At 42.8% G+C, this 15,173-nt stretch overlaps 1 protein-coding gene across 2 annotated transcripts in view; it reads right to left on the bottom strand.

Moving 5' to 3' along the window:
* The window catches only part of KIAA0825 (KIAA0825 ortholog), a 2,111,807-nt gene that overhangs the window by 1,324,858 nt on the left and 771,776 nt on the right, over positions 1-15,173 (bottom strand). For both annotated transcript variants that reach the window (XM_069225418.1, XM_069225426.1), the window contains exons 11-12: positions 12,433-12,623; positions 629-811 (exon numbers count right to left, since the gene is read on the bottom strand). In XM_069225418.1, the coding sequence (XP_069081519.1) occupies positions 629-811; positions 12,433-12,623 (374 nt within the window). The remainder of the gene's footprint in view (positions 1-628; positions 812-12,432; positions 12,624-15,173) is intronic.

Consider the following 15,173-nt stretch of genomic DNA (forward strand, 5'->3'; position numbering starts at 1 on the left):
GGCTAAGTTGTCAAGAAACATTCTTAAGAGGTTCCTGAATCTACAGATTCATGGTTTAACACGTGTGTAATATACGCACACAATTTGATAGTCTCCAGCGAGTGCCTGACTTAGGTGGGTTGTAGCAGAGCAGGGCCTTTGTTGCACCAGAAACCCTAACTTGTACTTCATTATTATGAAGAACTGATTTATGTACATTTTTATTTGGTTTCAGTAGACTGTACTTCAATAGCTATATTGTTATGTGTTTTTATACAAAAGTACAGCAGTCAAAGTACTCTTTTGTAAGCTTTGGGTGCCAAAAACCATCTCACAAGTAACCATTATTTACTGTGAAGGAAGAATGGGTCTGGTGATCAGGGGCGGTGCTCTTCAAACCGATGAATTTTGAAGGCTTCAGCCATACTACTACTCAGGCTCCCATCTGTGAAGGCGAATGGAGCGGGCCTAGCCTGCAGAGCTCGATATGCTAAGAAGACTTACATGGAAAATACTTACCTTAGTGATACAGACAGCCCCGGCCCGCAAGAAAAAACGTAATTACATAAAGAAATCACTTACTTTACGGGACTATGAAAATGGGACATGCAGAACAGTGTAAAGTCACATGCCAATTTCTTGCACTTACTTGTATAGGACTTTTAACGGTGCACTTATGACAAACAGTGCAATGAGTAGATTGTTACAATGGCTGTTTATGTTCAAAATTCGGTGACACAGCTCCTGTGTAGGATTACACAGCTCTCGCACTGATCGGCATACTGACCAAAGAAAGTGTTCAACACACAGCAGGACAGTGGTAACATCAATCCTATTGGGAAACAGAACACATTGAAACATCACGCGAACGTTGCATTGTCATGATTTACAAGGCAGTTTTACTGAGAAAACAATTAGTGCACTTAAATCATAATTAAGCTATTGAGCGTTTTAAAAGTGCAAACACATTTAGGCCCTCATTCCAACTTTGGCGGGCGGCAACCACTGCCCACCAAGTTGTAACCGACGTGCGGCTGCCAATGCAGCCGCACTCCCGCAGTAGCCATTATGACATCCCCGCTGGGCCGGAGGGCGGAAACCGAGTTTCCACCCGCCGGCCCAGCAGGGATGTCGGCTGCAACATGGGAGCCGGCTCCAAATGGAGCGGGCGGTGTTGCGGCCGTGCGACGGGTGCAGTTGCACCCGTCGCGCTTTTCACTGTCTGCTGTGCAGACAGTGAAAAGCTTTATGGGGCTGTGCCAGGGGGCCCCTGCACTGCCCAAAGGCATGGGCAGTGGAGGGGCCCCCAGGGGCCCGCAACTCCCCTTTCCGCCAGCCTTTCCATGGCGGTTCCTACCGCCATGAATAGGCTGGCGGGAAGGGGACTCGTAATCCCCTGGGCAGCCGGGACCAATGTGCGGAAAACCGCCGGTCCCGGCGGTGCGACCCCGCCGCTTCCGCCGCGGTCGTAATATGCGAGTTTGCACCGCCAGCCTGTTGGCGATGCAACCTCCAAAACAGCCCTGGCGGTCTTTGACTGCCAGGTTTGTAATGAGGGCCTTAGTGCTTTAGGAAAGGTCTTTGTTGCTGCCACTAAAACACGTGTGACAGTCGAGCATCGAAAAGCACTGAAGTGGCAGTATATGACAACACCATAGCAGTTTTTTTTAGGAGTGGACTGGTTACCTCTACGATAGTATAATTATGTTACCTAAAATTTCCAATGTTGAAAAACCAAGCCTTGACCTTGTATTAGCATATTTCTTTTTAAAAGAAACACAAAAGTTTACTACAGTGGCTCCCAACCTTTTGACTCCTTAGGAACCCCAGAAGAACTCCACTGAATCACTACTGGAAGTGGGGGACCCCCCAAGCAACTTGTACGATTTACATTTCAAACATTAAAAGAGTAATTTCCAAAAAATACACAAACAAGTACACACCAAGCAAATACTGTAATTACTAAAAATATTATTATTTTTTATTGAAAAAATCAAACATTTTAATGAGAAGGTTGGCAATGCATCTCGGAGACTAACTTTTCAATGTTTAGTTTTGTTTAGGAAAGCAGAATCTCCAGCTCAGATTCAATATTTCCCAAGCAATTTCTGTTTTTATTTTTCAGGTACATAAGATCTGAGATAGCTTTTTCAAATAAATATATGGTGGGAAAAGGAAGTAAAACCATAAGTGTCTTTCACCTTTCCATAGCCTCTCTGTCACATGCAAATAATTTATTTTATAGCACCTCTCATACCAGTGTAGGGTGTCACAGGGGACTACAAGAATAGAATTCACGTCATCCACATTGGTAGGCATTTTCTAAGAGTGCTTGGTCTAGAGAAGCACAAACTCAGGATTCAGAACGTAACACAGCGGTTAGTCTTGACTTTAATAATAAGAATATATTTCTATGCATGCAAACCTTTTTTAGGAGCATAGGGAAAAAGAAAGACTGGAGAAAAACATAACTTTCTAATTTGTACCATGCAGTGTGATGGCAGCTCTTTTATGGCAGTTCATAGCTCACCGTGCTAGATTATAATTTTAACTTATGAACTGTACAGCAACAAAAGAATCTCTGTAACAAAAGCAGTAGCCCACTGTGCTATGCGCATAAAATACTGTTCTTTGCCTGATCCACGTTCTTTGCAGCAGGCATATTAACCATCTGCGCTACCTTAGAGGAGTCAAAACTGCCACTAGACAAAACGATCACTCTCCAGCTGCTGGATGTACAAGGAACTCTGCAGTGCTTTTAAAACTGCTGCACAAAGGATGTAATAAGAAAATTAGTTACTTACCTGTAACTGTAGTTCTCCAGTATTGGAATCATTCATAGATTCACATGCTTGAATCATTCCCCGTCGTCGAGATGGGAGCCCCCGGTACATCAAAATAGCAATATAGAAGCAACTGCAATGAAAAAAGGCCCAAAGGCTTTCACTTTAGTAGCCTATCCTTGTCTCTATGAGTAAAAAGGACCAAAGCAAGTCCCAGCCAATCAGGCTTCCACTCCCTCTAGAACCCTCCCGTGAGAAGCTCCATTCCATCAGATTTTCCAAAGCACAAGTGCGCACCTAGCTATACCTTCGGACTGTAGAATCATCCTCGCCAGGGCTGCTGCTGAGAGTACCAGCAAATGTTATCGTCTGAAGTGGAAAAGGTTTTGCTTGTGGTGTACACAAGCTCAGGTCCATCCTTTCTATTCATCGCCGGAGCAAATACTGCCTTATCTTCTCCTTCTGGCCAGATCGGCTTTGGCTATCTCGTCAATTAGAGTCCACTTAGCAGCAATTTCCCACTATAGACGTACAGATAACGTACCTCCTTTGCGGTCCGCAAGAGTCATAAAGCTGTTTCTTAAGGGGCTGTTCCAGTCTTTCCCTCCAGTCAGACCTCCTCAACCATCGTGGCAACTTAATTTGGTCTTGTCCCAATTAATGCAGCCTCCGTTTGAGCCAATTCACAATGCAGATTTAAAATGTCTATCCTGGTAGGTCGCTCTCCTTCTCGCTCTTACCACAGCCAGAAGAGTGAGCGAGATTCAGGCATTCACTATCCAAGACCCTTTCTTGCAGTTCAAGAGAGAAAAGGTAATCTTACGAATGAACCCAAAGTTTATACCTAAAGTCCCTTCGGATTTCCATATTAACCAGCCGGTGGTACTAAAGTCATATTTCCCAAATCCATCAACACCGGCGGAACAAGCTCTGCATTCATTGGATGTTCAGAGATGCATAACAATTTATCTCGATAGAGCTAAGCAATTTCAAAAAATGAACCAACTTTTTGTAGCGTTCAGTGCTCCTTGTAAAGGCTGTCCAAGCAGGGGATTGCAAGGTGGATAGCCTCTGCAATTAACTATTGTCATACAGCAGCAGGAAAACCTTTACAGAATCCGACTCATTCACACTCAACAAGGAAGGTGGCTGCATCCACGGCGCTTTTTGCAGGAGCGCCCATCTAGGACATCTGCAGGGCTGCCACTTGGAAACCAACGCATACGTTTGAAAAAACATTACTGTTTAGAAGAAACACAGCAGAGTGATGTGGAGCTAGGACGATTGGTTTTACGACATCTATTCCAGTAACGGTGAGCTGCTGTATTTCTTCATTCCTTTTTCCCGCCAGCCCAGTATACTTTGCGCACATTGTTTAGCATTGTTTCTTCCTTTGATGTTGTAATGTTTTCTTATTTTTCAGGTTAAGGTGCTGTTTTTTTTTTACCATATTCATTGCTAATTTAATATTTTGTCTCTCCTTCATGATCATGTTTCTTCAGTGATTCTGGTTTTTTATATATATATATATATGTATAGATATATACTATACAATGTGCTTCATTACTGCTTGCTATTCTGATTCAAGCATGTGAATCAATGAAAGTTCCAATACTGGAGTAAGAAAATTAGTTACTTACCTGTAACTGTAGTTCTCCAGTATTGGAATCTTTCATAGATTCACATGTGACCCTCCCTCCTCCCCTGGGAAGCTCACCGTTACCTGTCCTCTTCAGATACTCTGGTCCTCGTGCTTTTGGAAAATCTGATGGAATGGAGCTTCTGACAGCAGGGTTCTAGAGGGAGGGGAAGTCTGATTGGCTGGGACTTGCTTTGGTCCTTTTTACTCATAGAGACAAGGATAGGCTACTAAAGTGAAAGCCTTTGGGCCTTTTTTAATTGCAGTTGCTTCTATATTGCTATTTTGATGTACCAGGGGCTCCCATCTCGACGACGGGGAATGATTCAAGCAAGTGAATCTATGAAAGTTCCAATACTGGAATAAATATAATAACGTGTGTTTCTGTAAGAGGCCCCGGCTGGAGAAGGGTCTTCCTGCCGGCCAGGCAGGCAGACCCCTGGGAATGTGTCACAGACCCTTGGAGTGCCGCGGACCACAGGCTGGGAACAGTTGGTCTACTATTTACAAATTTAAGATAGCTTTCATAAACAATTTCCTTTGATTTCATATCAATGGTAGAAGCCACTTTCAGAATTAGCTCCCTATTATGAGTACTGATTTCTCCTGGAACAAGGACTTCTGGCAGGCAGTGAGTCTCATGGAAAGCTGCACAGTGCAAACACAGGAATACAGGTGCAAGGAACTACAGCTGGGGACTAAATTATTAGGCAGATGACCCTATCTCATTAAGAGAACACAATTTTCTTAGGTCACATCGCAGTTCAAGTGAGAAACTGTGCTCAACCCTAATAGCAGTGACACAATTAGCAGGTTTTTTTTTCCAGAGAAATCTGTGATAGGTTAAAGGAGTAACAAACAATATTAAAGTTAAGAATACAACAAACGCCAATACAATTGGATTGTTTTTTCATGCAATAAATACTAATAAAATAGTTAAAAAAGAAAACCACAAACCAATTTAGAGAAATCAAGAAAAATGTAAGAAGCAAAATAACATTAAAAATGCCTAAAAGCAGATTAAGCAAAAAGACATTTGAATATCTGAAGTTCGTGTCAAAAATGTCCTACGGAACAACAGGGGTATAAAAATAACTGTTTGGTAGTCTATGTGCATTAGTCAAAAACAGCCACCAGAGGCCATACTTGCACCAAAAAACAAAAACAAGGAAAAATTGCCAGTGACCTGTTCTGCCTCACAGACGCTGGGAGGTCAGAGGAAGGGTCACAGTTTTATCTTTCATGTTTTTACACTACAATGGTTTCAATCTTTCTCATGCACTTATGCAGGAGTCCAGTAACAGCTCCAAAAGTGGAACAAACCACTCTGTCCCTGCTTGGTGCTACAGGTGTGAGTCTCAATTTCTTGAAAATGCTGAAGTCACTCATGATTAAGACTGACAAAAGTTTGCAGAGCTCTGCTAAGCAGAACTCTACGAAGTGCCGAACAAACTCCGTAGTGCTACGTGGAGTTCCACGAGCTGCAGAGTTTGGGTACGTTGCAGCGTACGCGCTTATCTCAGCGCCAAGAGTTTCTCCCCCACTGTAAAATCAGCACAAACTGCATCACGCGGAGCGCCAGAAGGCGCTAACTTCTTTCTGCGACTCAAGTAGATTTTCTACTCCCGCAGCACCTTCCTCAATGTGAGCGGCAGCTTTCTCAATGAGAGAGGTAGCTACCTGCCACGACCACCCGCACTCAGAAATCTCACTCGCGCTGGACTACTTAGCAATTTCGCTCACTCGCGCTCACCAAATTAACGCTGGTGAGCTGTGCTGTTCCGCATCACTTCACAGAATTTTTTGGAACTACACACTCCGCGCGGAATGGTGAAAACTCCACCGGCGGAGCAGAATTCTTCACCCACCCCTACTCGTGATCTATACCACAGCTCCCCTCCTTCAGGGAAGGCTCCTAAAGTCTTGGTTTCTCTCCAGCCAAGGCATCCATAAGGTCAAGCAAAGTCCACTAGCACTTTGGCAGCTGGTTCCTCCACACAGGATGGAGTCCTTCTTTAGCCTTTTGTGTTCCCTGAGAGAGTTATAACGGACAAACTACTGTCCTTTAGACAGCACTGTCACTCCCTGCCTCTATTGAAGACGACAGGCTCCCCATTCAAGCGCTTAAAGTCCCCTCCCTGATCCAGTTGTTAAACCTGACAGCCTCAGGGTGGTCTTCCCCCAACATTTTGCCTGCCTCCCTTCATTTTTCTGACCCTGCTATTGCTGGTTTTAGGACTCTGCTCACTTTACTACTGCTGACCGGTGCTAAAGTGAATGTTTTCTCTTCCCTAAACAGGGTAACATTGGCTCCTACCCAATTGGCATATTTAATTTACCTGCAAGACCCTAGTAAAGTGCCCTAGAGGTGCACAGGGCCTTAAATTAAATGCTACTAGTGGGCCTGCAGTACTGATTGTGCTACAGACATAAGTAACCCCTTAACCATGTCTCGGGCCTGCCATTGCAAGGCCTATGTGGGCAGTTTCACTGCCAATTCTACCTGGCATTTAAAACTACTTGCCAAGCCTTAAAATCCCCCTTTTTTTTTTTTTTTACATATAAGTCATCCCTAAGATAGGCCCTTGGTAACCCAGAGGACAGGGTTCTATGTAAGTAAAACGCTGTAGTTTCTGTGTTTTGCATGTCCTGGTAGTGAAAAACTCACAAATTTGTTTCTTGCTACTGTGAGGCCTGCTCCTCTCATACGCCAGCATTAGAAATGTCCTTTTACTTTTAAGTGGTAGATTCTGATCTGAAAGGGGTAGCTCTGTCATGTTTAGTATGGTCAGAATGGTAATGAAAATATCCTACTTACTGGTGAAGCTGGATTTAACATTACTATTTTAGAAATGCCACTTTTACAAAGTGGGCATTTCCCTGCACTTCCTGCATTCTGTGTCTTACAGCCTCTCTCCAATCCACGTCTAGGCTGTGCTGGTTGACAGCTCCTCTTGTGCATCCCACCCAGACAACCATACACAGGACACTCAGTCGCATCTGCATTCATTTGCATACTGAATAAGTCTTCCTGGGCAGGAAGGGCGGAGGGGCTCATCACTTCAAAGGCCAGTAGCCTGACCCCACACAAAGGACTGGTAACCCCTCACAGGGATTCTGGCAGGCAGGGCTGGGTTGAAAGGGGACCTTGTGCACATCAAGACCACTCTTTGAAGTTTCCCCCACTTCAAAGGCACTTTTGGGTATGTATATTGGTTCTCTGACCCCACCAAATCAGACACTTCTGGATCTACAACTGGACTTTGTTAGAGGGATTGCCTTTCTTACCCAAATGACTCATCTGGACTGCTCTGCTAGAAGGACTGCTGTCCTGCTTGTGGCCCTGTTGCCTTTTGGCCCCTGACTCTGCCTTCCCCACAAGTGCTCTCCAAGGGTTTGGATTGAGCTTGCCTCCTGTTCTGAAGTGTCAGGGCCAACAAAGACTTAATTTACTAGCTCTTAGCTAGTTCACCGACTTCATCGACTCCAGAACAAGTTCCACTGTCGGACGCCTCGCCACTGCCAGCTCCGGCTCTGCAGTCTTTGCTGAATGCAACAACTGCGGCCTGCAACGTATGCCCGATGCTGCCCAATGCCGCTGAAGTCCCATGGTGTGATTGCCACACTGCGAAGTCGATACAGCACGTTTTGACAGGCTGGACTCATCAACCCCGCCGGGTCACAAGGAACCAACTTCTCACCAACTACGCCACATCAGCTCCCCTGCAACCGGACAGAACCGTCACCTCGCCTCCCCTGCCTCGCAGTAAGGAACCCACGCCTCACCCATCAGTAGCTGCAAGGAACTAACGCTGCATTGGATTCAGCAACGCCTCAACTCCCAGACTCCGTGAAATGTCTTTAGTTTCATTTCTTTCAAAGGTACTGTACCCCTAGGGGTACATGCGACTCCATGACCGGCATCGCACTCCCTTACGAGTGGCGTCATACTGTTGGGAACAACTCCGTGAAGGATGCTGTGATAGTCCCAGTTGGAGCTACTGCGTTTCTGAGCTCTTTATTGGGATTTAATCTTTAAAAAATTGTAACTTTGCTTGTGTATGTTTGTCGTTTTAGTCCTGTTTCACTCAGATATTTATTGGATATTTTTCTAAACTGTTGTAGAGTACTTTTGTGGTGTTTTCACTGTGTTACTGCATGAGTTATTGCACTAATACTTTACATATTGCCTTCTGAGTGAAGCCTACCTGCTCTGTGCCAAGCTACCGGAGGTGGTGCACAGGATAATTTGGATTGCGTTCTGACTAGGACTGTCGTCCCTACTTGGACAGGGTGCATACCTCTGCCAACTAGAGACCCAATTTCTAACACCAGTCATATGGAAATACTCCTGATTTGAGAACAGCTTCCCCTCGTGCTGACATATGTCTCAGAGGACTTTCTATCGGAAAGGCTACTGTCAATTGGGCCTTCTTATGGCATCTCAGGGTCAAAGGGCAAGCTACTGCTGTGATCTTTTGTGATCCCATTCACAAGGCATTATTTGGAAACACCATTTCCCTTGAAGAGTAGTTAGACCTATCTAGATGCCTAGTGCTTGGTGTTTGAAAATCCCAAACCAAGATCACTGTTCCCTTTCTTCCTGTGAAATAATTTCCTGCCTTAAGCATACATAAGCAGATTTGGGCTTGAGAAGGGTGTGTCACAAGGCATTTTGCCACCTTTTTACTCAATGTTTTTACTTCAGGATTTGGCCTTTTGGGAGAATTATGCTGTGTATAAACCTTAGCCTGGCCTCTCAACTATTAGCAATAACCATCAAGCTTGCAAAGAACATATTTTTGCCATTGTGGCTTTTTTCCTCCTAACTGGTACTCCCTTAAGGAGGCACCTGCCATGTTTCACATGTGCATGGAGACACTGTTGTTACTGGGAGGAGTCACGCTTTCTTTGAGCAATGTAGAAGGAAGCTAGAGAAACCTTTTTTGAGTTGAGTCCTTGTCAATGAACTAGATTTTTGACAGATAGAAACTTGCTTAAGAGCTTCTTTTCACTATCATGTCTGGGACCAAATTGTAAAACAGCATTGTGTAGCTATGCACTGTAATGATATACTTGTCTTAAATATTTAGTATGTCGCACTTGTATACATTAAGCACCCTTCTCCATGGCTTAGAGGGCACATGTGAGGGTGACGTAGATGGGTAAGGGTAGTATTTTTCACATTGAGGGAACATTTTTCTCGGACATATTATACCACTGATTTAAAATACAGCCAGCATGGCTTATATGGTGTACCCGCAGCCTCAGTTTTCAGTAATGCATGTGAGTGATGTAAATGTAAACTACAGCCCACATTAGACATTTACATTCCAGGCGACTGGCTCATTTTACAGTGACAACTCACCATGAATTTTCTTCAAAAGAAAATACACCAACTGAGCATAACATGCTGTTAGTATTATAATTTACCACATCTGTGAATAATGATCCCATCTTCCACATGTTTTTTCAGTGTTAACCACAGCAACATACTATATATAGGTAACAGTAAGGAATGTAAATGGGTACATATCCATCAATTTACCACATATATCATAGCTGAAGCGTGCATAGCTAATCAACCCATCAGACATACTTGACAGGTTTAATTAAGCCCACGGAGCTCCGTTCATGGTCCTCAGATTTAATCAAATTTCTTGGGGCATCCCAGGTTTTTATGCATGACCCTTTTTGACTATACATCAATATGTAGTGTGACAGCAGATATCGAAGGCTAAGTCATAAGCGGGCTATGTCCAGTTGGTTTACAGTTCTTTCTGCTGAAGATTTCCTTGTTGGATTGTGAAGTGATTTATTTGAAGGACCTCTCCTCATAAACAGTGTCATATTTGTTCTCGGTTGAATCCCACATTGCTATCATCATTGAACGTCTCTACTTTTTACTGGTATGTGGGAATTTGCTAGGACTTGAGAATTTCTCTGTTGACATATGATTTTCTGGTCTCTGTGTCCTTTTCCTAAGGACAGTACTAAATCCTACCTGTAGCATGTGAGCCATCAAACAGGTTAGTTTCTTTCTAATTTACACATTTCAATCCCCATTCTAATATTGGGGTAGTGACAAGTATCTTTTCTTAAACAGGCTCTCATTCATCTTGGTTTTGAATTACTTTCTCTTTTCAGCCGAAGGTTTCATCAGTCATACCTATCTCTATGTGGTGGTCACGTAGGTCATATGATAGGATTTGTTAACACACAGACAAATGTGGCCACTCAACTCCAACAGCACTGCTGTCAAGATACATGCTCTCAAGAACTGTCAAGTACCTTTACACAATTACCCTTACCTCAATCACCCTTCTATTTAATACTACACACATAAATAGCATGCATAAACACTCTCACCGTTTGCATCAAGTACCATCTCCTGTGCCTCAGTACTTCACTAGTGAGATACAGCAATGTACTTCAGTTGGCATTCACAAAAGAACAACTTTCCCAAAAAATGTTAGGAAATAGCACATTTGTTTGTGGAAATACAGATGCAATATACAACAACCTTTTATGAACCTAGTGCATGCCAGGTTTAAACAGTTTATAAGATCCCACTTAGGAACCAAGTGCATGCGAAGTTTGTTTCTATTATTTGTCCATTTATAAATTTCAGTGGAGACAAATTTCCAATGGTAGATCTTCGTCAGTTATGCACCAAGTTGAACCAATTTAGAATTGGAATATTATATTATTGGGAACTGAAATCTGACTTATTTGATGCAGTCCGTGGTTAGACAACAGTGTTTGGCCAAATGCACTTCTGTTCCACTTTGATGCACAAAAAGAACCATTTGCCCGGGGCATGACATTTAAAAATGAACTGGTGAATTCTTGTTGAGAAGGTAGTCTACAAATGTAGACCAAAAAAAAAATCAAAAAAATCTGGAGTACACGGATAAGATATTGTGACATGTCTAACAGGGGAAGGTAATATTCAAACCCCTGGTATGTTATTCTCACCCTAAGGGGTTGATTATTTGGATCGTTGCCTGTTGCACTGTATGCACAAGGAGTCACAGAATGGTTAGGGGGTACAAACAAATTCACAAGAACCTCTGATAATGTATGTATCCCATTTGAAACTGAAAATGCACAGATACATGTTGCCCCTGACATTACTGCTGTTGATATTCGTGTCTTTAGACTGTTATTTTATTAGCTGAAAACTGAATCTCAACAAACATGTATCCTCAAAAGGAGCACTTTGCGAGGATACCTCTCATAACTTAATTCACAGATTCACAGATTAAGGTTTAATGGCATTTTATGATTCCAAATGAATGAAGAAACGGTGGAAGAAAGGTGGATTTGCAGCATTTTCCTGGTTGGAATTAGGGGCTGGTTTGTGGACATTTCTGAGTAGAGCTCCCAGTATAATCAAGTAGAAACCTAAACAAGATGTACATTTCTAGGCAATTGTTTAGCTATGACCTGTACATCCCCATTCTACAAATGCACACAAATTTGTTCTTGTGTAAAGGAGTAAATGTCTTCGAAGAGCAAAAAAATTAGTTTCAAGAAAGTGGCTTCTATTCCAGAAAAATATACATTCAAGGTAAAAAAAAAAAATTTTTAAAAGAACAAAAGGACATTTCCATATCTTTTGATTTTTACCCATGCCAAAATTTCCAACTGATGATAATTCTGTATTCCTAACCTTTTTATGCTGGGCTACACATCTAGGACAGCTGAAGATTTCTTCTAGTACTCTTGAGATTCTTCGACAATCTAAAAAAGTCCGATAGTTACTCCAAACGTAGGTGTAACCCAGTAGGAACAGCTTTTTCAGCGTTTGAGAGTCAGGTCCTCTGTAACCAGGACAGACTTAGTATACATATTAAGCACAATGAAGAAAAGCCCACCCTTACATAAACATAATTCCGCCTACAACATAAGTATCCGTGATTTGTATTGATGCAAATGTCAGTGAAAATTAATGGGAACTCATTATTTTACAATTAATAAAACACATATCATTATGTGATACAATGTAACCGCCTTTAATTTTCTTACCTTATTTGTGGCGATCTCTTGTAAGAAGGATGTGCCTGAGAATACCGGAAGGAGAGAAGGCCCAAACTTTCCTCCAGCACTTCTGCAAGAATCTCCTGGGCTGTCTTGGGGGGTAGAACAGTCCACAGGTCATGTCTGAGTCCACAGCAGAAATAATGCCACATCTGGATGGAGAATGAACATCTCTCCCCCTGGCAAAAACCACAAGTACAATAAATAAAAGAAATACATCTTCCAACATCTCAGTCTGGTTTCTGTAAATCTAATTAGTTCATGCTGGAAGGGTAGTTTGAGAAACTGGCTGACCAGAAAATATTCTTCACAAGATGTAAAAAACAGACCTGTTATTTTTCAATGACATAAAGTAACTAAGCTTCCAAAAAACAAAACCGCAAGTATTTTAACCCCGTGGACTCTGAAATAAAATTGCTTATGTTCGATTGAAAGATCTGCCAACGTTAAGTGCTAGTAAACGGAAAAAACACATTTGTAGGCTAAATTGTGTGAATGCGTTATTTACTACAAGTAAAAACTGCACTTTGCGTTTGAAAAATCATGTACTGCTTTTTGGAAATGGAGTATACTTAATTAGTCCCTTATTATGTTGTTTTCATGAACTCATTTGTTTCTCTTTAACAGAACCCTACAGAAGCAAGGAAAGCAATAAAATGCTTTTAAAATTAACCCGATGCTGTTCCAAAGGAAAAGTCATCGGGTGTCAAGAAAAACAATAGGGTAAAGGGTAAAGAGAAAACTGAAGCAATCTACAGAATTAATGCCTTATTGTCTCTGCCAGGACCACTGTGCCAAAATGCCTCTGCAAGTTATTTTACCTTTCAGTATTTTGTATTGTTCTTTTGACTAGCAGAAAGGGGAAATGTAGAACTAAGACAGGAGGGACACCTTATTTCGCTCATAATGTGATCAATGTGCCCTGTTAGGGTACAGCCTCAAGCCCGTAATTCCATTTCATGATACCCGAGTTACACACAATGCGTGGTGGGGTGGTAAATTGATGTATTCAATTGTTTTCTTTAACCAATACGAATGTTATTCCAGGTTACAGAATTTCAAAAGGAAGGAAGGAACAACAACAGACATATCTTTATTTATGATTTTTAAACGTAACTTTCTAGAATCTAGACCACAGCTGAGGAGGGAGAATGCTTAATCATCATACCGGGAACAAAAATGGTATATCAGAAACAGAGCTGAGGGGTATATGACAATGAGACAGAAACAAAAACTTTATATACAATACTCTCCGATCTATCAAATGCCAGGGAGGATTGTTGTGTGAAGCACTTTACAGACGTGGTACTAACATTTCATTTCTAATGTTGAGTGGGTATTTTCTGGGTGAAGGTCTCTTCCAGATAAACATATGATTTCATACATTATGTAGGTGACTGGCGATTGAAAACCAGATGTTTACTTAAGCGCTCTTTTGAATTTGCTCAAGGAGGCTGCAAAAGCACACAGGTAGGGAGAGAGTTACCTTTTCCTTGCATTCGTAATTATAATTTTAATTGCATTCATACAGTGCTTACTACCCTTGACTAGGGTGACCAACCACCAGTCCGTAAATGTCACGCACCATCCGTTATTTGGGCCTCACGTCCGTTGTCAATGAAGAGCCCTCTCACGGACGCCTTTTGTCCGTAATTCTGGTCAGGGGGACACTTGGTACTCCTGGGAAACTCAAGGGCCTGCACCAGCCCCTGCCCGACCTGGCACAGACTGAGATTGGCCCATTGTCATTCTCTTTGCCGGCTGATTGTCAGAGACAGAATAATAATGGGCCTCTCTGGGGAGACACAGCATGTGCTGGGCCTCCTCCTGGCTGGCCTAGGGCAATGCATCCGCACCCCGGGCTAGGCTCTGGGGGAGGGCTGCATTTTCACACTTCTTGCAGGGTTAAAGACACAGACTTGAGAGTGTGTGCCAGTAATTTAACTCTTGTGATCAATAGAGAGATCAGAGTTTTTTCCTAGTCCAAGTTTTGACTCATCTAAAAGTAGTACAGTGTTCCTCCAGGAAAATACAATGTCTAACATGCAGATCAAAAATGGTTTATGTAGATAGTTCAGTGGTTTACTATTTTTGTCACAGAGACACTTTTGTTAATTGCAGTTCATAAGATGCATTATTAATATAGCCTTAGAGCCTGCTGTAGCGGGCTCTACCGGTCATTAAAGGTCTGCTCCACCATTAAACGCCTGAGTCAAAGGCGAGGGCCTTTACGACGGGCTCTAAGGCTATTAGAACATTCTGCCACTAGAGGGCAGAATGTTCTAATAAATATTAGAACATTGGAATGCTGGAGGCTCCATTGAAAACAATGGAGTGCTGCGGGCTTTTACTGGCCGGTAAATGCCCGCAGCGCCAACATTCCAATGTTCGCTTTGTTCACAGCAACAGCTGTGAACAAAGCCTCACGGAGCCCGAGGGGATTTAAATCCCCTCGGGCTCCGTGAACATTTTTTTTTTTTAATAGAACATTCTTCCCTGTGTGGCAGAATGTTCTAATAGCCTTAGAACCCGCCGTAGCAGGCTCTACCGGCTATTAAAGTCCCTCTCCGTTGTTAAATGCCCTCGCCTTCGGCTCGGGCATTTAACGCGGGGAGCGGGCCTTTAATAGCCGGTAGAGCCCGCTACAGCGGGTTCTAAGGCTATAAAACAAAGTCCTCACGGAGCCCAAGGGGATTAAAATCCCCTTGGGCTCTGTAAGGCTTTTGTCA

Source organism: Pleurodeles waltl, chromosome 1_1, assembly GCF_031143425.1.
Source record: "Pleurodeles waltl isolate 20211129_DDA chromosome 1_1, aPleWal1.hap1.20221129, whole genome shotgun sequence".
In the NCBI taxonomy this organism is placed as follows: domain Eukaryota; kingdom Metazoa; phylum Chordata; class Amphibia; order Caudata; family Salamandridae; genus Pleurodeles; species Pleurodeles waltl.